This window comes from Simochromis diagramma, unplaced genomic scaffold (assembly GCF_900408965.1).
Source record: "Simochromis diagramma unplaced genomic scaffold, fSimDia1.1 OVJJ01000302.1, whole genome shotgun sequence".
Taxonomy (NCBI): Eukaryota; Metazoa; Chordata; class Actinopteri; order Cichliformes; family Cichlidae; genus Simochromis; species Simochromis diagramma.
Genome location: NW_024386792.1, coordinates 4,824,248 through 4,852,164, shown reverse-complemented (window position 1 = coordinate 4,852,164; position 27,917 = coordinate 4,824,248). Strand labels below are relative to the sequence as shown.

Genomic DNA, 27,917 nt, shown 5'->3' with positions numbered 1-27,917 from the left:
GCCATGTGCGAGAAACTAGGCTTCCATAAGACCCGTACAACACCCCTCCACCCACAGAGCGATGGACTCGTTGAGAGATTTAACCGTATACTGGCAGAGCAACTGGCGCTAGTGACGGCTAAACACCAACGTGACTGGGACAGTCATGTTCCCCTGGTCCTCGTGGCATATCGTTCGGCGGTCCAAGACTCCACTTCGTGCTCCCCTGCCCTCTTGATGTTGGCCAGGGAGATCAGGACTCCAGCGGAGATGATGATGGGCCGACCCCCCGATGCTGATGGGGACCAACCAGGTCCTGACTATGCGAGGAAGCTCCAGGATCGCATGGAGTCTGCTCATGACTTTGCTAGGAGGAAACTGATAAGTGCGGGAGCGCGGCAGAAGAGGAACTACGACGTCCATTCCAGAGGCCGACATTTTAAGGTGGGGGAACTAGTCTGGGTGTACAACCCCCAGAGGAAAAAGGGCAGATGCCCTAAGCTGAACAGTGACTGGGTTGGACCCTGTAGGGTTCTGGAACGTCTGGGGGAAGTGGTGTATAGGGTACAACTGCCCCCTAGGGGACGGAGAGTCGCCCTGCACCGGGACAGACTGGCTCCCTATCGGGGTGCGGCCACTTCACTGGCACAACAGGGTGGGCCGCAGACAGACCTGGACTCCACCCATACAGACTCTGCCACCACCATTGTGACAGCCCCTACTGTGAGCCCTGTGAGCCCTGGGCCCACAGCCACTTTGGACGTGGCCCCTCCCCCACCTCCCTCCGGGCGCCTTCGCCCAAGGAGGCACCATAGACCACCAGGCCATCTGAGAGACTTTATCCGCCCTTGTGGGCAAGGGACTTTGAGGGGTCGGGGTAATGTAACGGACTGGGTTACAAGTTAGTTGACTGTGTTATCAGTGTTTTGTGTTCAGAATTGCCAGTTACTTATGGCATAGTTGGACCACACCCACAGCATGGTGATTTACTGAGTGTCCTTGAATGTGCAGTAGTCTAGAAGCCGGTTGGCCTGTCAATCAGATCAGCTACCAATGACAGAGAGTCTGGAGGAGAGCAGGTGTGTGGTTGGCTGACAGTATTCGGGGTGCGGGGGTTAGAGAGAGTGTGTGTGTGTGTGTGTGTGGGGCGGAAGAGAGAAGAGTGTCGGGGGTTATGCTGTTGCTGTAGAGCGCACTTTTTTCCCTGTTCCCCCACGGGCTACTGTTCCCACAGTAGCCCGTGTTACTATTCTGAATAAACACCGGTAACCGGAACGCTGATCGTCTGTGTCTTCTGTCGAGGGACGCTACAGTATTTTTTTTTTTATTAAATAACCTAAAAAACTATGGCTGACTGTACCTTTAAAGTATCTTTATAGCAGTTTTTTACAGTGTATGTCTACACTCACTGATGGTGATGTTGTCCCATGGATTACTAGGGAGAGGTGGTAGAGTTGGGAAGATACTGGTGTCAGTAGTCCAGTAACCACGGAAACCCTTCTCTTGGCTGGCTCCGTTACTAAGGAAGCGGATGACGACTGTGTTACTAGAGATGTTGATGAGGGGTGGAGGGGCAAATCCGCAGAATCGACCTGCAGAATAGAGGAGAATAAATTATAGTTTTCCACCATTGTGCGTTATGTGACCTGACACATAAATTGTGGACGGTATTTAAAGTTCGGAGACCCACCGAGTGATGCCATCGTTTCACCATTGATGACCTCCACATAGTCCACACAATTTCCTAACAGGTTTACAGCTTGCAGCTCAAAGTGAGTGAAGGCTACATGAATACTTCTTGATGAAGAAACGTTGATGCGCCACGTGCAGACAGTCTGGGCTTGGTAGTCATCAGGCCAGTTAGGAGAAGTAATTTCACCCTGATCACTGCTGAAAGTCCCTCCACATGGAACTGAAGTACAACAAGAAGAAACAGGAGGGAAGGGAATAGAGTTTGAAAAGAGGAAAGGAGAAGATTTAAAAATATTATGAAAATTAGATATTTAAAGCTTTACATTTTTAAATTTTCCCTCGCAGTCTTATGTTATCTTACCTTCTGTAGCGTCCACTGCCCTCCAGGTGGCAGTGAAGCCTGAGTCAACCACTTTGTCGTTGGAGGAGAAACTGATGTGAAGCGTATTCCCATCACTCACCATGTCTGCAGGAGGCACGTGACTGCAGTGGGTACCTGAGGTAATATGAAAATGTGTTAGAAGCTCTGTCCTAGGAGTTCATTTCATAATAAAAATTCCCCCCAAAAACTGCAGATATGTGTTTGAGACATTTAGGGCTGATCACATGTGACACCACTATCTGTTCAGTGCTATGCCTGGCAAACTGATTAATGGCACTTTACTACACAGTAAAAAAGGGTTATTTGAGTATATATTCTATCTCAATAAGGTGCTTGTACCAGTCTGTTTAATGCCATGGTTCTTTAGCACATGGTGGTTATATAACTGAGTGGCATTCTGGAAGTGAAAGCTCCTTGTGGGGGTCAAAGGTTTTTCTTTTATTTGTTACCGGTCTGTAGGTATTTTTACTTGGGTAGAGATTTATTTGTCTACTTTGGGCTTCTGGTTGCCATGCATGCTATGCAGATGTTCAATTTTTTTTAGCCTGACAAATTTTAGGTTTTATCCTGACATCACAAATGATCAAACTTTAGACATTATAATGATTGGTTACATCACTGTCATTGTGTCACAACAACAAGAGGCTGCACTGACTGTGCTGAAATGTCTGCGCTGGTGTCTAACATGGAAAGAAGGCAGATCCTCACATACCCAGACTTCCTGTTTTGTCTGAGAGTCTGACTTTGTCATTTAGGCACAAATCACTCTCCTCCAGAGAGAAATTGTGGAAATGGAGGTGAACCAATTTGCCTTCAGGCACTTGAATGTTCCACTGGCACTGGGCTGTGTTGCTGTAGGTGCCAGGGTAACCCATAGAGGACAGAGTGCCACCAGTACCAGTCAGGTCCTTTGGTCCCCCACAGCCTGATGCTACATAGAGAAGACAGAGAGAGAAAACTGGCATTACACTTTGACTTTGTCACATATTGTCACAGTGGGGAAACGAAGTATGTTTAAAGAGCTGGATTCATACTGTGCTCATTGTAGAGGTGTCGGCGGATGACATTTGTTATCCACGGGATGTAGGCAGAAGAGCGGGTGAACACAGAAGGCTTCTTATCCATAATGCATCCAATAGGGCCAAAGCTAGTTATGCCATGAACTTCCCATGGATCGCCAATTTTATCCTGGCAAACCAGGGGTCCCCCTGAATCCCCCTGTCAAGAGCAGAACATTAAAACACTAAAGTGGTTTTGTTGTTCTTTTAAAAGATTAGATAAGATAACTTTATTTAGTCCCACACTGGGGAAATTCACCTGTTAGAACCTGACAAGAATCAAAAGGGAAAGTGAAATCAAAGCCACACTACCAAGAGTAGTTAAATCCAAAGTTATTTATCCTGAGTGAGAGGATGTTGAGAGGTGAGAGGTGTTGTCTGTAATGGACATTAGCTTGGCTATCATCCTCCTCTCACCCACCTCATCTATGGAATCTAGGGGACTGAACTGGAAAGAGCTGACCCTCTTCCCCAGTCCATTAAGTAGTTTCCAGTTTCTCTCTGTGCTCCCATCTCACCAGCAATGCTGACCAAAAGACATCAGCCTGCCCAACAGATGGAGTCTTTAGCCCTTCTTGTACAGAAATTAAGCGTTATCCGACCAGACCAGTTTACTGTTAAGATAAACCTCAATTTATGGCCGCAATATAGCTCCTCTTATAGTTCTTCTTTTACCTGACAAACAGACTTGAGCTCATCAGGCAGGGTATAACCACAGCAGATCATGGAGGTCTTGACCTGGAACCACCAGTAATCCATCCTGTTACAGGTGTCATAAGGCACCACAGGCAAGGCGACCTGGTTGAGCGCTTCTGCAGCTTTAGGGTTAATTGAATTACCTGATAAACACACAGAGTCATTTCAGTTGTTACAGAAGCCTCGAGATTGACGCAGGAACATTAAAAAAGAGGCATTTACGCATTAAATCCAGCAGAGGGCATGCTAAATATACAATTCTGAGGTGATGCAGTTCTAGTTCTTTGTAAATAAATATCACTTTAACACAGCTCTGAAACATCAGGCTACAATTATTTTATCAGAGGCTGCTAATGAACATGACAAGACAAAAACAGCACCAGTTTCATCTCCCCAGCCGGTGGCGTAGCACTTCTTTCCCTCAGGTAGGGCTTCCTCTTCAGATGGAAGGCAAGCAAATGATATCTCATCAGTGGGTGTCACCTCTCCATCCAGTCTGACCAAGGCAATGTCAAACTCCACCGAGGGCACTGTGGGGTACTTGAAGCCCTCGTGGCGATAGATACCAGATATGTTGAAGCATCGCTCACTCGGCTCCGTGTAGGTCAAGTTGTGTTTGCCGAGGCACATGCGCCAACGCTCCAGCTCATCAGCGTATCTAGGTGGGAAATGAGCAGATGAACTAATGCTAATGCTTTACACTGTACCTGTCACTGTCAGTGCACTGTGTGACATAAAGCTGTATCTGTTTGGATTGTGGGATTTCTAGTTCCACAAAATTGTATCTATCATATATATGTATACTCGAAAGGCTCCATGGTGCACCAGCGCCTCTATTTCTAAAGAACACTGTAGCCTATTAGCCAAAGCGTTGAGGCATTTCTAACAAGGCATTGTTCCCACACTGTAATAAGCCCGAGGTAACAGTGCGCACACACACACACACACACACACACACACACACACACACACACACACACACACACACACACACACACACACACACACACACACAGATAACTGCCTCCTGAGATTACACAAATGGGCTTCTAGGAAGTTTAGGAAAACTTTTGCAGAAATAAAAGCCAATAAAAGCCAGACTTAAATGTCATTTCTTTGTAACTGACTTGAAAAACTTTTTTTTGGAACACATTACTAGAAATAGTACATGTATTTATTGATGAGGGAACTGAACATGTACCTTATAAAGCAGTGGGCTGCTGTAAGTACCCAGTTCTTATGAATAAGAGTACCACCGCAGGTATGGGAGAATGTGGGTTCTGGCTGACTGGTCGGCCAGACCTGAAACAAGCAGAGAAGAAACTCACTAAACAGGATGATGATGATGATGATTAAATGTGATGAACAGCATTGGGTTCAGATCTGTACAGTCAATCAGAAAATTAATATAGGATACAGAAAAGGACACTGATATCATATTGTGAGGAAACTGTAACTGCACAGGTTATGTACTCGTGAGGCTTTTTAATGCCGTTTGTTTTCATCTTTCTGTGAATTTTCCTCACTGGCACATGGAGATTCTCACCTGCATGGACACTTGCCAGGGCCAGGAGTGCGGTGTGGCTGGCTCTCCATTCACAATACGTGACACAACAGCAGGAGGAATGGCTGGTTTCCCACATGTGCTTGGCCAGTCTGGAAAGGCAAACACCCACATGTACAGAGTCTCTCGAGAAATGATTTGTTTGTGCACTGTACAGGCTACACAAACAAATCTGTGCCTGTGTAAATAAAGCCTGAATAGACGACACGTATCAGCAGCTAACAGACTTGTGTTTTTTTAAAATAATTTTCCAGTTGTATCAGGTTTAAACTGTGTGGTGTGTCCTAATGATTCTGGCTTTTAGTAATATGCACACATACTGCAATGTCTTTATCTTCATTCAAAAATAATACGATGCTCCTGCAGCAAAATTTAGCTAATTGATGTCACAACATGGACATGCGTGAAGATATAAATTTATTAATCTACAGACTTCCCACTAAACTGTCCCAGTCACTCTTATCACACATTTTCTTCCTTTGTACTCATTTTACTTGCGTCATTCTATTCACAGGGCGACCCTGCATGAGCCTGAATGAGTAAAATCTCCTAGGCAGTGGAGCCCATCTATAAAACTATTTTCAGCTATCGGTTTGGCAGGGCCCTGCGCCACCTGGGGCTCATTGGCAATTGAAGAATGGAAATCAGGTGACAACCGGAAAGTTAGTAGGAAAAGTCGGCACATCAAATCACCTTGCTGTACTGCACATCTGGGAGACAGTAAAGAGGGTGTGAAGAAAGAATAAGCAGAAATCATGAATCAGATGAATGTGTGAAAATGTGTCTGTGCAACAGCTGTGCTAAACTCTTATCTGGGGGTCAGTTTAATTGGCTAGTGGGAACTACTGCCCAGCTGAAAGTGTGTTAGTTAAGATTAAGAAATACTAAACAGAGTGATCGATTTTATAAAATAGCTGCAGGTATTGAAGCCGTGCTGTGACAAATTGCAGGTCCTTTATTTCATCCGTGCAGAGCTCCACTGTCCCTAATTATGGCAAATGCTGCCTGATTGTTTCAGTACTTGCAGCAGTGTTTAACAGCGATGTTAAATGCAGCGCACTAATTTATTGTTTTGCCACTTGGATTCAGTGTGACACGCTGACAACGTGACATCTGATATATTACTGCCTTTTAAGGTTGTCATTGCTAATTTATTAGCAAAGAAATGCTTCTTTGCGCACACAGTCGACACTATATTCTATTGAAAGACCTTTGAGCTGTCTAATGCTACAGGGAACAAATGTGAACCTGAACCTAGCGAACAGGAAATCTAAAACAGTGCACCGCAACAGGCCTTGTATAACTGATGGGAATAAACAGATTGTTTATGAGTTCAACACAGATCAGTCGATTTATTTTCGTAGAAAAGTGTGGATCGATGCAGCTTCACCTATGCAGTCTAGGTGCTTGTAATAAACTGTGTGGGGCTGGAGCAGATACTCCACCTATGATGATGTTGTCCCAGGGATTGGGCTGAACAGGTGGCTCAGTTGGAGCAAGCAGGCTGGGGTTTGTTGTCCAATAGGCCCTGAAACCTTTAGCTTCAGTAAGCAAGTCTGTATGGAAACGAATCAGCAGCCTGTTGCCATTTGTCTGGATGGGATCAGGCAGCGTAGTTCCACAAAACTGACCTGAAAGGATTGATGACAAAAAAGTTTGTCCACAGTTCCAAAGTGACACAAAAAAGCTTCTTCAATTAACCGAAGCAGGACTTTCAGTTACTTTCGCTCTGCAGGTACAAATTATTTGGGGAACAGACATTGGCAGCTGTAAAAACCTGCTTACCATAGCTTTGAATCAGTGCAGAAGTCAGATCATTGATGTCATAGACCATTATGTTATCATAGCATGTGGACGTTAGGGCATCTTTTGCTTCGAGGTCAAAATGGGTGAATGTCAGCGTGATTTTTTTTCCCGAAGGCACCTTGATGTTCCACATGCACTCGGTGTTGGCCTTGTAATTCATGGGCCAGTCCTGGGACTTGATAACTCCGGTTTCCTCCTTTGAAGAAAAGCCACAACCCAGGATTTCTGAAACAGACAGGGGAAATGATAGAAAACTGCACGAGAGCCTACTATGAAGCATAGTATTGAATGTAACTGGCTATTTACTCCGTTGCATTAAGTATAACTTTGAAGCATTTTTAACTTCTTTGATTATTTTGAATTTATTTTAAACTTTTCATTATTCATTTTTCATAAACAATTTAATATGATGGACAGTTTAAAACATTCACCTTCACTGCACAGCTTACATGATGATGGCTAAAACATCCATTAAAACATATTAATAATTCAGTATATTTACCAAACTCATTTTTGACACAGCACTGAAGCCTGCTGATAACCTTTATGTGTTTTATTCAAGTAGACAGCGGGAGTTTTAGCGTTATATTTTTACACTGTGTGATTGGTGCTTTAACTTTTTCTTCACCAGATGTGCAGCTGCAAATTCTTCTCTAGCTTCATAACTGTGATTAAAATAAAGAAAGGAGTTTTATCATTTTCTTTGGATGCTTGTCACTATGCACTCCTGCGCTTTGATAGAGCTCTCCCTATTTATGCAACAACTATATTTCTCCGCTAATTCCAAAAGGCACAAAAACAGCACTGCACGTGAGTAAAGCATGGCAGTGGTAGCATCATGCTTTGGAGCTGTTTTTTCTTCAGCCGGAGCTTTATGCAAGGTGAAGGGAATTACAAACCGTTTCAGATATTTGTCAGTTTTGATACAAATCTTCAGGTCAGACAGATGAAGATGAAGAAGGGTTTTGCCTTTCAGCACAGCAATGACCCAAAGCATACAACAGAAAGACTGGCTTCACCAGAAGAACATCAAAGAACATTAAAGTTTTGTAACAGCAAAGCCAGAACCCAGACCTGAACTCAGGTGAAAATCTGTGGGACGAGTTGAGGAGGACCGTGCACAAGAGATACTCTCGTACTTGGACAGATTTGGAGTGGGGGCAAATATTGCCAAGTTGCGATGTATCATGGTGATAGACGCCTACCCAAAAAGCAAGAGGTGCTTCAAGCAAGCATTAATTAACTTTGTGAATGTTTATGCAACCAGGCTATTGTAAGTTTAAACAGATTAAAAGGTATAAATGTGTTTTTGAATGGAATTTTATGGGTTATAGATCACACTGAAGGTGTAAAAAATCCTTGACACGATTTATTTTTAATAACAAAAGCCTGGCATTTTTACAGGGGAGTGTAGACTTTTTATATCCACTGTAAATATGTGACAGAGGAGGAAGGATTTTATGTTCTGTCTAAATGAGATGCTGTACTGCTACAGCATTATGTGCCTCAGGTGTGGAGGTGCTCCTGTGTGTTTGCGTGTGTGTGTATTCGCGTGTGTGTTTTGCACTCCTGCGAGTGTGTTCATCAGCGCTCAGTACCTGTGATATCCTCAGGGTACACAGCCTCCCACTTGGCAGAGAATCCGCGGTCTGTGAGGCGACTGTCAGACTGGAAGGTCACAGATATCGTGTCACTGGCGCTGACCACCACTGGGGGAAGGATGTAGCCACAGTGTGTACCTGGATCGGCGAGAGGAAGGAAAGAGGAAAAAGGGAAGGTATGAGAGAATGAAACAAAGCAGAGGAGAGAGAGACAGTAACATCAGCTTCTAATGAGTAAAACATGTTGCAAATTAAGACGAACCCTTCACTAAGTTCAAAAAATCAGCATACATATTGGCAGATACACATGCCACATTATTAGGAACATCTGACTTGGATTACAGGACAAATTCAAATTCAAATTTTATTTGTCACAGACACAACCATACACAGTATCACATGAGGTGAAATGCTTGTGGCTGTGCAATGCAATGCCCAACCATTAAATGACAGTGGTTTTACAGTATTTACAAATTTACAGGTTATACAAAATTTACAGATTTAACTTAGAAATTTACAGTAAAAAATGTGCAAATAGCAGAAAGAGATTATAAATTATAGGAAGTATGCATGAAGAAAAACCAGCGTGCATGTGGTGATTTGTGTGGGAGAGTCCAGTCCTACACCTGGTTCAGGCCCCAAATAGCCTGGGGGAAGAAGCTCCTCCTCATTCTCTCTGTTTTGGCCTTAAGGGAGCGGAAGCGCTTCCCAGACCTCAACAGTGAGAAGAGTCCATTGTTGGGATGGGAGAGGTCCATCATAATCTTCCTAGCTTTGGACTTGCACCGCTTGGTGTAGATGGACAGCAGGTCAGGGAGCTCTGATTGAATGATGCGTTCGGCTGAGCGCACCACTCTTTGCAGATCTCGTCTGTCCTGCTTGGTGCTGTTCCCAAACCAGGTGCAGATGTTTGCCGTCAGGATGCTCTCAATGGTGCAGGAGTAAAGTTCTTGAGCACCTTCAGTGGCAGATGGAAGTCTCTAAGTCTTCTGAGGAAGAAGAGACGCTGACGGGCTTACTTAACCAGGGTGTTGATGTGACAGGACCATGACAGGTCCTGAGTGATTTGGACACCCAGGTATTGGAAACTGTCCACTCTCTCCACTGGCGTGCCACTGATAATGAGGGGCTTGTAATTCCTCGCCTGCTTTGTAGTGAAGTCCACGATCAGCTCCTTAGTCTTGCTGACGTTTAGGAGGAGGTTATTCTCCTGGCACCAGGTCTCCAGGTTCCTAATCTCCTCCAGGTAGGCCGTCTCGGTGTTGTCGGAGATCAGGCCCACAACAGCAGTGTCGTCAGCAAACTTGACAATGGAGGTGGTGTCTGATGTGGCTACACAGGCATAAGTGTACAGTGAGTACAGCAGGGGGCCTAAAACACAGCCCTGAGGCGCTCCAGTGCTGAGTGAGATGGAGGGGGAGACTTGTTTTCTCAAGCTCACTAAATATAATATGGACTGCCATATTGACATGACAGAACCATGCACTTGCTGTTGCTCAGCTAGTGACTGCGGAGGCCATCTGAGTCAAGTGAATCGCATGCAAGAATCCAGTCCAAGATGGTATGTGCTTTGTGACACGGCGTGTTATTAAGAGATCCATATACAGTGGTCATACAGAGGCATGGTCAATGAGGGACGAAGTGTGCCAAGAGTATATCACCACGAGCCTGAACTCATGACATAATTCAGAATGAAAATCTGACACCACCAGCTGAATATCACAGCAGAAATTAACTAATCAGGCCTGGCAATGTTTTTCTCACCTTCCGCTGTCGTATGCTTCTGTAGTCCACTGATGAGCTTTCAGAGTCTTTTTATTACCTCAAACCTGTCGTGTTGTTCTTCTCTGACCTTTGCAATCAACAAGGCATCTGTTTGAGATCATTCTCTAACAACCCTACTGATGGCTGTGAATGAAAATCTCAGGACCGCATGATGTGCCGCTAACATGATGCATGGTGTGGAGGACGTTGTGTTAATTACTCTGCAACTCCATAGATACATATTGTGAGCACGATGACTTATGAACAATGCACACTAGACACTTTATCCTTAAACCAAAGGTACTTCATATGGACTACATGAGCTGATCAGAATTTGGAGAACTTTACAGAGAGAAAAATAATTATTTGATCCCCTGCTAAATTAGTGACATTACTCACTTATAAACAAACGAAAAGGCTCTACTTTTGATTGTAATTTCATTTTTATGAAGGGAGACAGAATAACCAAAAGTTATTAATTGATTTGCGTGTCATTGAGTGGAATTATTTGAATCCCAAGCACAACATGACTCACTACTGTGAGGTTTAATAATCCTTGTTGAAAAGCACAGTGGTAAGGCATTTATTGTAATCTTTCACCAGGTTTGCAAACATCTCTGTTCTAAATCCTTTAGCTTTCTTGACTGCCACTTGTTAAGACAAGAATTTCTATAGGACTGAGCTCTGGGTAGACCACTCCATGTCCTTAATGTGCTTCTTCTTTAGCCACTCCTTTGTTGCCTTGGCGATCTGATTTGGGTCATTGTCATGCTGGAAAACCCATCCACGACCCATCTTCAGTGATGAGGGAAGGAGGCTGTTCTCCTCTATCACCCTGGGTCAACACACCTGAATCGCATGATTAGTTTGTTACCAGGCCTCTGGGGAACTTCAGGACATGATGAGGAGGTCATTTAGCCATTTGAATCAGCTGTGTTGGATCAAGGACACATCTAAAACCTGCAGGACACCAGCCCTCGAGGCCTGGAGTTGGCCACCCCTGGTGTAATCATTTGAAAGTGAGTTTATTCCCAGTGGGATCTAGGATTAGATCCCAACTTTTACATCATACTGAGTCATTTTTTTTAACACTTAAACATAAATATACTAATATACGAATTATACTAATTTGTGACCATTAGAAAATAGCAAGAAAGTGAAATGCTGAAGCGCAGTCAAAAAAACAGTATTTTGATACAGTCCTCCTTGAAATTATCTTAGAAGTTAATGAATCTTTCACAACATCCTGCTTTTGGGCGTAAAGAACACAAGGACTTTTGTCATATTTCTTATTGTTATTTTTCCTTTGTGTTTTGTGCACAGAAACATATGCCCTAATCTAAAAGTATGCCCCACTAAAACACCATTTGCTTATCTGTGAGTGTTTCACGGAAAGAGTGCGTCTCAGTGCTTTAGTCCTTGAGTACTGAGCAATAGATAAAGCTGTATCAGCCTCACTGCAGCCCCTGAAGTGAATAATGAGAGGTAATTTATAGTTTGCTGTGCTCTGTGCGACCCAACTCCTAATCAACAGATTTACAGACGCAGCAGAGCGGCTGCAATAAACACAAGCCAACGGCCTCACATTCATGTGCTTCTCTCACAGGTCAACCGAGCTAAATTGCAAAAAAAAAAAAAATAAGCATGCAGCATGTAGTCAACCAAGACAATGCAAGAACAAAATAGAAGTAATGGCTCACCTAGAGTGCTGTATTTGTCTGAGATGATCAGTTTGTCCTCCTTGCACATTCCAGTCTCTCCTGTGATGGCCAAGTCAGTGATCTGTAGCTTAACCAGGAATCCTTTGGACACAGATATCTCCCAGGAATTATTTAAATGGGCAGGATATGGATTTGGGAAACCTGATGACTGAAGAACTCCTTTACGTCCATCAAGGATTTCTGGGCCACCAGGTCCTGTAGCGAAACCAGCACTTGGTAATACTTCCTTCTTGTTTTGCTAATGTTAACATCTTTTAACATTGGGGGGGGGGGGTTCAGGCTTTGGAGAAGGTGCTTACCTGAAGTTGTGGCAGGTGGAAGGGTTTGTGTGGTGGGTGCGGTCGTGGTGGTGGTGACAACAACAGGAGGAAGGCTGGACTTTGTGTACGTTGCACTGAATCCTTTTGAAGTCAGACTGTTGTCAGATTTGAAGCGGACCACCATCGTGTTGCTGCTGATTTCCAGCGGCTTCGGCATGGTTCCGCCACATAATTTACCTGTGATGGATTACACGTCTGTGACAAGGCGATAGACACTTACGCAGCCTTGTGTAAGAACAACAGCTTTGACATTGGTAGCTGCTACGTGTTGCTTGAGAAGTGAAGTCAGATGGAGACAGATTTAAATTCATTAAGATTAAAATAGACTCGAGAAACTTGGCCCATTGTACAGCTTCTCAAACTTTTAATTGAGCTCATCTTTTATTCATGGCCCTACAAAGTTGACATTGTTAATGTTGAACAAAGCCCACAGTCTATTCTGACATTTTAACACATCCCGTTTTCCTCTTAGTCACATATCCAGCTTTGATGTAAACTCTACTGATGAGTGAAAACATTTTGGTATGTAAAGAAGAACTGTGGATTTTGTTTGTAATTTGTGCCATGCTTACCTGCTAACTGAGGGCTGGCCTGGTTGTAATCATAGACCTGAACAAAGTCTCCACAGGCTTCAGGGACCAGGTCAAAAGAGGTGAATGTCAGTTGGACCGTTTCACCTTCAGGCACTGTGATTCTCCACTGATTCAAAGAGCAAATGCACAGAAAGAGTGTGAAAGGCTGTGTCTGCTATGGATTTAAAGAGAGACTATTATGTTAATTTCCAACTCCACATTTATCATTCTTGGACTATAGGACAGTAGCTTTTCACCATTTACTCTGTTGCAAACAAGACACTTTAACTACTCCCCATTTAAGCCAACTGCATTCTGATTGGCTGCCCCTTGCAAAAAGGTTTAGGTGGACCCTGAAAGGACCATATTAAGGAAACCCCCTCTTATTGACATCAGCAGGCCCAAGAGTAGAAATAACTGTGTGAAGTAGTGTGTTCAGAGCAGTCTGAAACACTAGCTTTACTAGCAAATACACTGACATTATTCTTTTAAACACTGACCATATTTAATATGAGCATCCATCATTTTAACTGATGGAAAATGACAAAAGGCTTAATATTTGCCCTTTAAAATCATTTTGATGTCGTTTCAGTAATGCACAGCGCAGCCATCTGCATCACTCCTCATGTTCTCCTTCTACTAGTCTCGTGGTTTCGACATAGGCTACTGTAACTCATAAATAATTCTCTCACCGACTCTGCTCTTGTTTGGACAGACGGTGATCTGTCGAGCTCAAGCTCAGCCAGATGAAATCATGATGACAGCCAAATAATGCCATATGACTCCACATCCAAACCCAGCATGCAAAGCCGCACATCCGAATACACTCTGATTCATTTAGATGCGTTAATGAATGATCAGAACCACAAACGCCATCTGGGTGAGAATCGGAAACGTCTAGGCTCGTCTATGCTAATACATCACTGTCGTCAATGTTATATGAGATATTTAGGAGTATATATCTTTACCAATCCACTTTTGGCAATTAGATTTATTTTTGATTAGATTTTAAACAAAAAGCCCATAAATGATGTTCAAAATTAGGCGTAACCTATATCCTATATCTAAATCTATTCAAACAGACAACAGTTTCAGACATTAGTGGCATTTACAGGAAGCAGTAAGAACACATTTTTACTATTTGCAATTACTTACATACTATTCTTATTGCAAGAGACAATTAGCTCAGCTTTACACTGAAACCAAGTGGAACCACTTGCCTTGTTTAAATGTTAAACTCAAAGCCTCCTATTAGTCTGACTTTAAAGTTTTAAAGATGTTTACCTCTGTTGCTTATCTGGTCACATCAGTTTAATATCCTAAATGAGATATTTTTAATTTTCCTGAATTAGCTGTGTTTACGCTGCCACTGGATCTGAACACTGTAACTGTATTTGAAAGTCAGATACAGTGCTTTAGGAAATCGCTGGAGCTTGTGCTCCAGCAGCTCTCTAATGATGTTAACTTTTGTTTTTCAGATTACTTTTTGTGTGCGGATCAAACAAAACCGACAAACACGTTAATTACTGAATTTTAGACGTGTGTTTTTGAGCCTTGGAGACGGGCAGGGTGGTTTGTTTGTTATTTCTTTATGCTAATCAGGCTAATTATCTAAGTGGGTTTATTACGACCAACCTCCTTCAGCTCTGCGTGGAAAATGAAATCTGATATAAAAATGTCAGTTATAGCCGCTGTATCATACTGCAGTATGATACAGTCATGTAAGGGTCATTGGTGCTTCCTCAGATGATTCATATATGTTGATGATTGTTATATTTGCTTTTAATTGGCCTGTTTTCTCATTTCTAATTGCTCTTATTTCCCAGTTTTATATCCTTCTGCTGTCAGTATTACTTCACCTTATATAGTTTCATTTTTATCTCTTCATACAGTTTTTTTATGGGTTGCTTGTTTCCTGTCTTGTCCTGTGACGATGCATTAGATTTTTAACTTTTTTTAATGGTACAATATAAATTAAATTATTATTATTATCATTCAGATGTATAGTTCCAGTCTTAATGAAATGCTGTTGGATCTGAGCTGGTGTTTGTGTGTTTTAGTTCATGTGTGTGGCTCTACCTGGTATAGCACTCCGTTCGGGTAGTTTTGCTCTGGGAAGCCGGGCGTCATCAGATTCCCCTGATCACCTTGGAGAAAGCCGCCGGCTCCGGCTATTTCTGGCAACAGGGATGAAGGGCACTTCATTTCCACAGATAGTGCAAGGATACCCACAGCACACCCCTCCACCTACTCACCCCAGTTTTGATTGACCATCTATTACCCCTCGTCTCACCTTGCACCCATCCCTACAACATTCCCCTTCCAGGTCAATCGTGTAACGTAAGACAGAGATCCAACGTTATGTCAGGCTTATTTCCTCGATGAAGTCATTTCTTATAGTCTTACCTGATGTGAGCTGTGGAGCCACAGCTTTGTAATGAGCCTTGAAGCCTCTGTCTGTTTTTCTGTCATTGGTGTCAAAGTAGACCGTCAGCTGGTTTGTCAGCGACACCACTGGGTTCGGTTTATTGTAGCCACAGTATTTACCTACAAATATCACAGATAAGAAGCTGGTTTATTATAGGGGTTGTCCAACTGGTAATAGACAGCTCTAAAGTTACAATGATCACAAACAAGCACAACAAGACCACACAGTGAACAAAAAAGGGGAAAAAACCTGAATGACCACAAAAGGGGTAAGTCATTGCTTTCAGTCCGAATGTCTCTTTTATGTGCCGTGCTGGAGTGATCAAAAGTCTTTTACATGCATGTGTCAGAGGGAGGTACAAATAGCACTTATTAACAATTATGATGTCAGATTAGAATGACTTGAGGGGGTAGGGACAAATAAGTATATACTGCCTACTCCTTTTTAAACAAATAATAAAATGAGATTTTGTAATGATTGTGAAGGCACATGTTTGAAATAAACTGAACTGAACTGAACTTAAAGCTGTTTATTTCGCATCAGTTTATCACAACAAATGACATTGAGTTATGTAATATGTATGTAATAAATGAGGGCTTTATTGTAGTGTTAAAGACTTACAGTAGAACAATGGACACTGATTTGAATAAGCTTTGCATTTTATTTCTATATTTTTTCATATTTTTTCTTGACAAATTGTAGTTTGCAAATTAATCATGTTTTGGAATATTTTCAGTGTTGCATTTAGCAAGTTTAGAAGCGCCAGAGTTTGATTATCAGATCAAATTATCCGTGGCACTTATCTCTGAGTGCTTTCACTTGATATGCTTATCTCCTTTTTTCACAGAGGTGGGATTTACAGACCTCTTTGAACTCTTTGTATGATGAAATGGTTTTACAATTTGCAGCCTCATCAGGTTTGATCTTTTTTCATGTATTTTACTTTTTTTTTAAAGTCAATATATATATATATGAAATACAGAATTTCCCCTAAGGCCAAATATATTTGACTTTACTCTTTTACTTCACTTCTTCTACTTTGTCTTTCAGCTGCTCCCTTTAGGGAGGCCTCCATCTCTCCCGAGACACACCTAGCATCCTCCTCTGTCTCACAACTGTCTCACAAACCCTGTGAGTTTCCCTCTTTCCTCCTGCCTGGCAGCTCCTCCTGTCTCCTTCTCATTCAAACACATGTATTCAGTCGTGCTTATGTCTCTCCAGTGCGCACTTCCTCTCTTCCATCTGCTTCCTGGACTTATTGCAGATCACAATGTCATCTGCAAACATCACAGTCCACAGAGACTCCTGCCTGAACTCATCTGTCAACCTGTCCACCTAATTTCCCAAATATAGTCCCATTCTTTAAATCTGTGCCCTAGTCTGGCGACACCAAATCCAAGTTCATGATATTATTCCTTCCCCATAAACTCTGCTGTGTGGTTAAAAACAGTGTTGGAGTTAGTGCTGAGTAATGTGCACTGAACCAGCGTGACCGTGTGTAGCTCACTAGCTGAGTCTGCCCGTGGAGAGATGAAACCCTTAGCCTTGAAAGGGCAGATGCCCATCTGTCCAGAAACTGAACACCATCTTTTAAAAATAATTTCCTATCCCCCACCCTGCCGGAAGGCTGGAATTTATGTGTGATATTTACCGATGATTCCCACTGAGTCTTGCAGTGTGATAAAGTCTGCTGTGCAGAGCTGGGTGTCCTCCAAGGCAAACTCCTCAAACCACAAATGGATCACCTGCAACACAAACACGCAGAGGTGTTTCATCTTTCTTTTTTGAATCTGAGAAGGCGCTGCTGAAGAGATAGGCGAGCGTGAGAGCTCGGTGTGAATTCTGACTGTGCGCGTGAGCACGCGTGCAAGAGCAGGTTTTATGTTCACTTATGTGTTCAAATACAGAGAAATTGAGATGCGTATAGATAACAGCCACTGTGTCGGGCATGCAGGAGGGCAGCCGTGCTGCCAGAGAAAGAAGGATCAAAGATTTGTTTTGTCCTCTGGGTCTGAGAAGGAAAGCTGAGGAGAATGAAGGAGACAAGGCAGCCATCTGTCCACACCGCTGCCACCGCACTCATCCCAGCTGTCCTCTACTGCTTGGCCTCACATAAGACAGTTTCCATAACAGTAATGTGACAAACTCTGCTGATCAGACAGCAGACAGAAGCACCGTTAAAGACTGTGAAATAGAGACACGAGTAAATGGTTTTGATCTGAACTAAAAAGAGAGATAATGTGACCGTGCTGAAACTGGTGTTCACAGGAAAATCATTTCAGACACTTAGAAGCCTGGAAATCTTTTCCCTTTAAACTATAATTATTTTTTTATTTATTTATTTTTTTTTAAAAACTTCTGATAAAGCCTTTTTATGGATGGAGTTACAAAACCAAGACCAACCGTGAAATCATCTCAAGAGAAGCGTTGTGGAGTTTTCTGAGCCACTATTACAGAGAAAACTCACCTCTGCTTTGCTTGAACCTGATCATAATAAGCTACTGTAATTTCTTGAATATGTAAATTAAAAGGATTACAGCTGTTAAGATAAAACTGATTAAAATTTTTAGATAAAAACTCTTGTTGGAGTTTGTTCTTTCTTTTTCAACTTTTCTTAGTGCATAATTAAATTTTCTTTCTAATTGTACTTTCTGGTGATATAATTTAAAGAGAGGCTGAAGATCGGAAGCGCTCTAATGATGATTCTCGTCACCTTCTCAGGGTCCACGGTGATGTGCCAAGCGCAGCTTTGGCCACTGTCGTAGCTGCTGGGGTAGTTTGAGCTGGTGAACGTGCCCGACTCTCCAGACATCTCTTGATGAGCCCCACACCCTAAGGTCAGCCCTGGAAATACATCAGATGGTTAAGCTCAGCCATCTTTTTTTTTTCTTTTCTTTTCTTTTTTAAAATCATGGCAATATGATCTCCATTTGAAATACAGCCACCCTTCATCAATTAACAAAACACCGTTCAATTCTATTCACTTCATTTTTATTCATATGGAGGCAAATCACAACAACAGTCACTGTACAATAACAAAAAAAACGCTCTTCCTGTGCACTCTGTAGCTCCTGGATTCATTTGTAGATTGCAGCATTAGGAGCCTTTGAGCTGACTGCGACAGCTGATTGCTGTGCTCTTATACCCAGTGCAAACCAGGAACCTGCTAAAGCAATTATCCTTCCTTAAAGACTGTGGGGTTTATACCCAGGGATTTGGGGTTTTCACTTCTTGACTCTGAATCCCGTTTCTTTATTCAATCCTCCTTTAGATTAAACAGGTTTCAGTTAATTTGTTGCTCAGCTTAATAGTTTGTATAGGGTTTTGTTATGTGTCAAATTTGTATGTCAGTGTCATCGTCTCTGTGTTTTGATGACTGAGGTGGACTGGAATAAGTTATTTTTCAGGTATTTGGTTATAAATAAAATGATATGACAGTCATTTTTGCAACACGCTGACTGAAGTGTGTTGTCAGTAAAGGCATGACCATTTATGATCGCACAAACACTTAAACACTTGAATTTCTTTTTATTAAAAAACACTATAAAGGCATGTGATTTTAAAGTCGAAGCCTTGGTGACAGCATTGATGACACTGTGTGGCATCCACAGTGTTGTGTGTTGTGCATGTTGCCAGAGAAGCTTCGGTCACGGCGTCTTTTTTTCTGTGGTGCAAAAGAAACACTCATCTGTAACAGAGTTTTTTCATGAGATTTACGTATTTGTTAAAGTGATGAAGACCAGGGGAAAATAATAATAATCATACAGTAATTCCTGATCAAAGAGTCAAATGTGCAGCACTCTTATTTGACAGCTGTTTTTCAGGAGCGAAGCACCAACTGATGAGTAACGTAAAAATCAATTTGTTTCTGCTGATAATCACCACTTTACGCCTCTCAGGCAACAAACAATTCGGGGTTCATTCTCCAAAGACAAAACAAGTCAGCTTAAATGTGTCTGCTTTCACAAAGCAGCCATTTTCATCTATTGAATTTCTTTTTTCACGCTTAAGGCCAGAATGAATGATTGTTTTGCTAAACTGGAGCTCTGGAAAAATAGAGGAGATGGTGTCTGTGGATAGTATTATAGTAAGGACCGCTGCAGTGGTGATGATGCATGCAATAAAATTAAACACAGTCATTTTACGATACCGAGAGCTCCTGTTTGTGCACCTTTTCTTGTGTGTGGCTTAATTTCTTAGGGATCAGAAAGTAAAAGCCCCTGTAAAAACCATTGCATGACTTGTTTACTTGTTCACATTAGCAAAAACTCATGTAGGCTTTTCTTACCTTTACTTCCATAACAGCAATTTATTAGCACTGGTCTTACATTTTCTGTTGCCCTGAGTCTGTTTCCTGCTCTGGTATTTGCTACAGAAAAGTCTGTGGAAGTCTTACAGCTAGCCCTCCAGTCAAAGAGTGCACTGTGTGTTTCAGTACAGTTGAGCCTGACATTAGTTCTTAAGGTATTTGTAAAAAACAAATAATTTAATGGCTTTAAAAATGTTGTATACGCATGTTTATATAAAAAAGGGGGAAAAAACTTTAGTAATAATATTTTTATAGTTTATAATATAATAACTGCTGAGATACTTTTCAGTCTGGGCCAAGGTGCAACTTCCAGAGTTGAAAAATTAAGCCAACACCAAAGTGTTTGGAGCTCCACTTCCTCTCTGTGCTTCTTGAGTTAGTCCATCATTTTAAAATGTCGGACTTTTTAGAATTAAAAATATATATTTACAGCCTGGTATAAAAAACAGTTTTGGTCTCTATGGATACGTATAACAACTCTGAGTAGGGTGAATTTTTTTTCTTATAAGTCATCTACTTATATACTGGAGTTAGAGGCCTGGCTGTGTTGATTCACAGGTTTGTGTGTGTGTGTGTGTGTGGGGGGGGGGGGGGGGGGGGGGGGGGTTAAAGTATTTTGGAGCATCTTAATGGATTTTCTGACTAACATCATGGTTTGTTGTATGGTACAGTCTGTTGTGTTTAGATGATATGAGCATCTCTTACATTGTGCCCATGCAATTTATGAATGCAGCTAGCTAACCAATTATTATTGGCTAAAAATTGAATGTAGCTGTACCCTAAAAGGAAATTCCAAAAACAGCATTAGTCCAAACCCAATGGGTGACGTCATGACAGTTACTGCCTGTGAAGTAGCTGAAGTATCTTTAGGCAAATACAGAACCTTGAGTTGCTCTCAGTGTGTTCGTTAGAGAAGCAATGTTGGGTAGAAAGCACGTAGGTGCAGAATGCCCAAGCAGGAAAGTGCTATATTAGAATCAGTCCATTTAAGACACAGCAGATGCAATCAAATCATTATTATGATGATGCATGTTGGTTATTTTTGTACTTTGCAATAATTACTTCAGATATTTTAGATGCTTTGAGAATTTTAGCTCAGTACATTCACTTTGGCATGTCTCTGTATACTGGCTTTGTTCAAATCAACAACTGAACAATCATTGACCAGTTATTTACCAGCAATAAAGATATTTTATTATGTATCAGCAATCTCTGCAAAATCTCCACGAGGAGCTACGAGATGCAACGTGTCATTCACACACATGTTCATGGTCAGCACACCAAACTTGTGAATATCAAAATTTGCCTAAAAAATGTTGGAATTTACATCATAAATAAGGACTAAGTTAAAAAAACGATTGATGATTTTTATTTTAGAAGAACATAATCAAGTATATAAGAGGTTTGAGAAAATCCTCAGCACAATATCGCTTCTCGTTTTGAAGTACCTCAGAGAAATGCTGATATTAAAAGGGAGCACAGTGTGTTTCAGCGGGTGTAAACACTCACCTTCTGTTTCAGAGTCAGCTTTGTCAACGAAGTAGATGACCACAAGGCCGATGCAGGCGCCGGTCATTGCTACGAAGATAAATATCAGACATATTTCCAGGGTGCTCATACCCCGGGAACGTCTGTGACCCTTCTCCAGATCCATTTTCCTCGCAGTGCAGGAGACGGTGCCTCGTCCAACAATTCACCCCTTTATTGGCCACACATTGAGGACCATATCTAAACTTTAACACTACAGATGGACCTTGAGCTCAGTCAGATGTGGTATTGCAGCACACCAGCCCTATAGATATGTTAGAGCCATAAATTTGTATCACATAATACAGTAACAGAAAGTTAATGAGTACTGAGGTGGCTGCTTCCCCAATCAACAGGTCATTAGGACTCTATCTTTAAAAAATACTGATATAGTTGATAAAAGGCAAAACCTCTGACAAAAAGAAGGAAATTTACATGCATGCAAGGATTATTTTATTTCAGTTGGTCATCACAATCAAAAAGCTGGAGTTCTCATGAGGAAAATTCATTATCTTGCATGTTTAATTTATAGCTCTTCCACACACTACACTCAGCATGTAATTCCCTGCTTGTCAACAGATTTTAATCAGCAATAAACCTTGAAGCAGAGGCTATCAGAGCTGTACAGCTACCACGTTGGACACTGGTAAGGCTTTGCTGGACTCCTTTTGCTCCGTTTTTTCTTAATAGTTTTGATTATAAAACCAGATGAAAAGTCAACACATCAAAGTTTTCCAAAAAAAGTGCCATCTGACCAGTTTTCAGATCCACAGGTGTCTCTCATGATCGGTGAGACATTTCAGGAACGAAAGAGAGTCGTAGTCGATGTGTTGTTAGTGACAGAAGATCTGCAAAGTTATTAAAATGGATCGTGAGGGGACATTTAGTTTTTATTATAAACTTCCATTGTAATGCGCCTAGTTGTTAAGATATTTCACTCTTGGTGGCACTAAAAAAGGCCATCAAAATCTATAAAATTTGTCTCTGGGAAACACAGATGTTCAGACTATTGTCTGTTAAATTGAATGGATATTCCTACACCACAATCCTGGTAGAAATAATGGCACAGCTAGAGGCCCAATAAATGCATTTGATAAATTGGCCTTGATCCAGACAAAAACTGAAACTCTTCCAAATGGTGACTGTTTTGTCCATCCAAAACTTTGCTTTCACAGACCTAAAAGAGTTCATTTCTCCACTGCTTCAGGTAAAGCAGACAATGGGATTAACTTCCTTTGCGGAGGTGCAGAGAGCGCAGAGTGACAGGGGCCGTGCTGTAACAAAAGCACCGAGGTTAGAGGTAATAAGTTTCACAATGGGGATCTTCATTTTGGCCTGAATCTCCATGCATACAAAGACGCTCGATTGGGTTTTTATCGAAATCATCTCCTAAATTCAGTCTGACCGTATTTGAATCTGAATCAATCTGTCCGCTGGTCCCCTTTAACACTTCATTTTCTCTCGAGATAAGGACTTTCCTTCTATTTTACAAAAGGCAACGGTGTGACAAAAGCTGCTTATCTCTCCCTGGGGATGCAGAAGAAAATGGAGGTAAAAAAAATATCATTCTTTTGGCAGAATGATGATTTTGCTGCAGTGTCAGAAACCTATTGCGGATGAAACTATCTGTGCATGCATGATTCCTGCACTGGTGCCGCTCTCTGTGCTTCATCTTTATCAGTATTTGTTTTGGATCTTCTGGTTCCACCAGGAGACTGATTATTTATGGGCACATCTGTCAGCCATAATGAAGCCAGGAAAGGTGACCTTTATGTGAATGACTTAGTGTGTGTGCATGTATTTTCTTTTTTTTTCCTCTTCCCCTTTCTGCACATACAGTATATGCACTGTTGAAAGGTTACCAGTGCATGAGCTTGTGAGCTGAATAGTAAGCAATCAATGATGAGGTCTGAAATGCATCCAAACATATGCAGAGAAGACAGGCGAAGGACGGGGTGCAGATACAGAACAGCGAAGTTTAAAGAAAGAGGCACAGGAAACATGGATTGTTCGATCACACGTGCAGGCAAACACTGCACCGCAGATAAATGTAGGCCACGTATTCCAGTGGGATCCGATCAGCCATCGGGAGGACAAGCCTCACTTCCAGCTATCTGGATAATACAATACGAGGATAAATAAGGGCGGGGGAGACCATTTTCATGGGAAACATTCTGAGCAGAGGAAGCCAGCAGAAGCTTTAATTACTGCACTGTTACTGGCTTATATGCTTCATTATGATATCATCGTTGCAGTGAGAAAGGGAGAGAGGGGAAATGGGGAGCTGGAGTTGAAAGGGGGTGGGCACAGTGACAAAGAGAGGCACGGAGATGAAAGTTGGCGGCGAAAAACTGAATGAAAACGGCTGAAAATGGAGATAGTCAGGCAAACTTTCCAGGAAGAATGGAAGCAAAATAGGGTCATAAGTACTGTAGCTGTTTATCATCAAACCGGCATGTGTAAAAAAAACCAAACAAACTATGAACATACTGAAAAGTGTAAGTGTATAAATATGTTTGAGTAAGTGTTTGAATATTTTTGAAAAAAAAGGAAGCAAATAGATGCTTTTTTGGCTCTGAGTAGATCTGTAACTGTACATGATATTTGGTGAACAAGTGAAAAAGATTTGCATGAATAATTTTCAATATGTGAGTGCATAAAGAAGATTTGCACAAAGGTTAGTAGTTTCACAGCAAAGCTTTGCAGTTAAGTTACTGGAAACACAGCAGCAGTGTTAGTGGAGAGTGATGGCAATCGTTGCACTGCAAACTATCATTTAAGTTAGATACAGGATCTAAGTTAGATACACATCTTCTCTGTGTTCTCAGATATGATCAGTTACTTCTGCAAATCTTTTCCATATAAGTTTTTGTGCACAGCTACAGATCTCCTGTTTTCTACGTATTCAAACGCCTGAATTCACCTGATCAAAACATTTCAATGCATTCACATGTCTGAATATATATATACACGAGCTGTTTTCACACACTCGCTAATGGTGCGTCACAGCTCTGGTGTTTCTGACGTTATTTTAAGGATATTGTCTCAATAACAAAGGAAAGGAGATGAATTTGTCACAAATTCTCTGTGATCAGCAGCCACCACTAATTACTCACTCCACAATCTCTAAATATGATCTGTAAATATTATTAGCACTCATCCCCAAGATAAGAGCACATCTAATGTCCCACAAATGATGATGAGGACATATTTTATCCCTGTGATGGTCTGGATAATAGTAATGGCTTCTTTCACGGGGCTCCTGTAAGAGTTTCTATATGAACAGGAGACTCTTGTGTGTTTATGAAGCTAACTGGGTCACCGTGAGCAGATCTCAAATCCCAATACCACTGCAACTTATCTTGGACTTCAATTATAGCTCCAAAATGATGCTGCTGCTGCCGCTGCCCTCAATTTCTTCCAGATTCCGAGGATGCTGTTGCGTATGGCGGTGTTTACACTTTGAAATGATTAAAAAACACACACGTTCAGTGGCATCCAAATAGGACTAAGTCAGGCAAGATCTCCACTCAAGAACATCTCATTTGGTATTTCAAAGTGCCTTCAAACACTGAGACTTCTAGACTGCTATTAATTATCCAAGTGCAGCAAAAACAGAGCAGCTGAAGGTTAATTACTTTATGCACAACTCATTTCCATAAATGTGTGCATTCTCTTCAGCATAGACTAGTGTGAATGATTTGCCTTTTTATAAGTAACAAACTGGTAAATGTTTCACTGCACACTGAAATGCCACTTTTTTTCTCCTCCTTGAAACATTGTGTCACGGTTTCAGCTCGTCAGCTCAGCCACATTCGTTTCAGCGTCTCAGCAGGAATCAGGTTAGACCCTAGGGCTGTAACAGAGGGACTCCTTCTTCTCATGGACTACCAGTCTTTAATTTTAGCTTATGACACAGCCTGGGAGTTTCCTCGTTAAGTGGTAACACTTGAGAGATTATTATTCCGCTACCAAGCTGTGCGTTAGGGCTGTGCTGTCGCCTTAATCACCAGTGTTTCTACCAGCACTTTGTTAGATGTTATGCAGTCTGTGAAAATGTGGTCCGACTTTGCACTTCATGACACACATGACGACAGAATGGCAGATACACATCACCAGACTCCTCTTACAAATAATCATTAATGCCAATACCTAATCAGCTAATCACACAGCAGAAGCATTTAGGCATGTAGACATGGTCAAGACCTGTTGAACTTCAAACTGACCACCATAGTTGTCATAGTTGTTGATGCCACATGAACTGGTCCGAGTATTTCATAAACTGCTTATGTCATCTCTGGGTTGTAAACAGAGTGTTCTTTATTCTCTATACACTGATTGAAAATGCCTTGTTGGTGCCACAGGTCAGAGGAAAATGGTAAACTGCTTTGAGCTTACAGGAAGGCAACAGTAACTCAAATAACTACTCATTACAACCGATGTTTACAGAAGAGCATCTCTGCATACATCCAACTACGGCAGCAGAAGACCACAACAGGATTCACTCACGTCAGCTAAGGAAACTAAGGCTACAGTTCACGTGGACCAAAACTAGACAATAGACGATTGGAAAAAAGCATGAAATCCATCCTGCCTCATTTCATCGGTCCAAGCTAGCTGCTGGTGGTGTAAGGGTATGGAGGATATTTTCTTTGCACACTTTGGAGTAAATGAGCATCATTTATGCACCTTTGTCATATCCACAGGTTTGGTTTGACACCATATCCACAGGTTTAGGTGTGTGACAGGCAGAGCTGTGGACCCAAAAATTGAATAATCACAGCGTTAATGCTGTTAATGCAGACATGGGTACATGACTGGGAAGGCTGAAAGATGCAGAGATGAGAATAGAGAAGACTGAGCTCAAGAGACACCAATATAGATCTTAGAACATAAACCGTGACAAACACAAAAACTGAGTTGAAGGCCCAGGACCATGAGACCACAGCCTTTGAGTTTTTGCTGACCATGTCCATCCCTTTATGACCAGCAGGATACCAGATCCCAAACAAAGCTCAAATAATCTCAGACTGGTTTCTTGAACATCACAGTGAGTCCACAGTCATGAGATCTCAGTCCAACAGAGCACCTTTGGGATGTGGTGGAACAGGAGGTTCACATCATGGATATGCAGCCAACAAATCTGCAACAGCTGTGTGATGCCATCATGTCAACATGGACCGAAATCTGAGGAATATTTCCAACACTTTGTTGAATCCTTGTCACAAATGATAAAGGAGCTCTGAAGGCAACAGTGGGTCCAGCCCAGTACTAACAAGATGTGCCTAGAAAAGTGACTGGTGAGTGTATATGTCTCTCTAGAAAAGATCTAGAACACCAATGAATGTAACTAACAGATATTATGAGTTTAAGCATCATTTGATGTAACTTAATCTTTTGTGATGAGTCATCAGTTGTTGATGAAAAAATATATTTTCTGAGGATTTTGGTTGTGTTTAGTCAGAACTGTTGAGAGTCCTACTTTCTGTAGTAAACAGAGCTTCAGTGTTCATCATGTTTATTATTTGGTATTTAAAAGAGAATTATTAACATGTTTAAAACCAGGAAAAAGGCCACATTTCATTAAAACACCCACGGAGGTCACAACAAGTGCAGCCAAACAGGTGAACACTGAAGGCATGCTAAACTCAGCGGGTGGTATCACTTTGAAATCTCTCCCCGTGCTCCTTGTCATTGTAAATCTTTCCCAGTGTTACCCACCGCCTGTGGCCAAATCTAATCTGCACTTCCAAATAGGAACCGGTCATAACGACACAGTGAGTAGGGGCTTATTAAAAATTGAAACGTGGCTAATTAAAGCCGGGGTGAAAGAATACGAATTAAGGCTGGTGACCAGGCCTACAGAAATGTAAGAGCGTGAAACTGACCTTGATGGAAAGGAGAGAGAAAGCATCAACTGCCTGAGGCTGAACTTGGAATCTGAAACGATGTTACAGTTTGGTTTGACACCTTTCAGTCAGCGCTGTAGCAGAAGACGAAAACAGATTTCCTGTTTTTGTTTTTTTGTGGAAAGAGCTTTGGTTTCACAAAATCCAGTCAGGTATTGGGTGGGACAGATATACACTGCGCTGTTCTTTACAGGTTGTGACATTTCACAGCACAACGGGCATAGAGGACTTTTTCGTTCTTGTTATCACGCCCTGACGTTAATATGTAGAGACGTGCTTGTTAAGAAAGTAAGAGCAGTCGCCTGAAATCAGTGTTACGCCACTCAAGACAGTAAATTCACTCTGAAGTGTTTTAGAAAGGGCCTTGGAAAGAAAAGGCTGGAGAACACACAAAGGACAGAGCTGGTGATGATACAGAAAGCCTTCTACTTGAAATTCAGTTAGGTGTGCAGGCAAATCATACACAGAGATCTCTGCAATTATGTGCATTGGGCACTCCATCATCCAATGTGCAATATTAGCAAATAAAGAAAAAATAAAAATTCTTGGAACCTGAAGCAGATGAATCGTTTTGTCCAAACATTAGCCC

The 27,917-nt window shown here is 41.8% G+C and overlaps 1 protein-coding gene across 1 annotated transcript; it reads right to left on the bottom strand.

The window, feature by feature from the left end:
• Positions 1–1,280: 1,280 nt before the first annotated feature.
• zgc:154142 (uncharacterized protein LOC555481 homolog) lies at positions 1,281–21,602 on the bottom strand. Its single transcript, XM_040023920.1, has 20 exons — positions 21,396–21,602; positions 18,297–18,427; positions 17,235–17,328; positions 15,562–15,702; positions 15,235–15,332; positions 13,156–13,282; positions 12,563–12,760; positions 12,243–12,458; positions 8,776–8,916; positions 7,157–7,402; positions 6,817–7,002; positions 5,354–5,463; positions 5,009–5,109; positions 4,188–4,465; positions 3,787–3,950; positions 3,088–3,271; positions 2,766–2,984; positions 2,033–2,167; positions 1,670–1,891; positions 1,281–1,571 (listed from the first exon to the last, which is right to left on the bottom strand). Exons 1-20 carry the CDS (start codon positions 21,544–21,546, stop codon positions 1,366–1,368), a joined length of 3,348 nt encoding a protein of 1,115 aa, XP_039879854.1. The 5' UTR covers positions 21,547–21,602; the 3' UTR covers positions 1,281–1,365.
• Positions 21,603–27,917: the final 6,315 nt, after the last annotated feature.

Excerpts from the sequence above, each read along its gene's own strand:
- zgc:154142 (XM_040023920.1), bottom strand. The coding sequence starts at position 21,546 with ATGGATCTGGAGAAGGGTCACAGACGTTCCCGGGGTATGAGCACCCTG. Across the intron at positions 8,917-12,242 it reads AGACAAATACAGCACTCTAG|GTACACACTGTGGCTACATC; the intron begins GTGAGCCATTAC and ends TCGCCGATCCAG. Across the intron at positions 1,572-1,669 it reads TGAAACGATGGCATCACTCG|GTCGATTCTGCGGATTTGCC; the intron begins GTGGGTCTCCGA and ends TCTATTCTGCAG.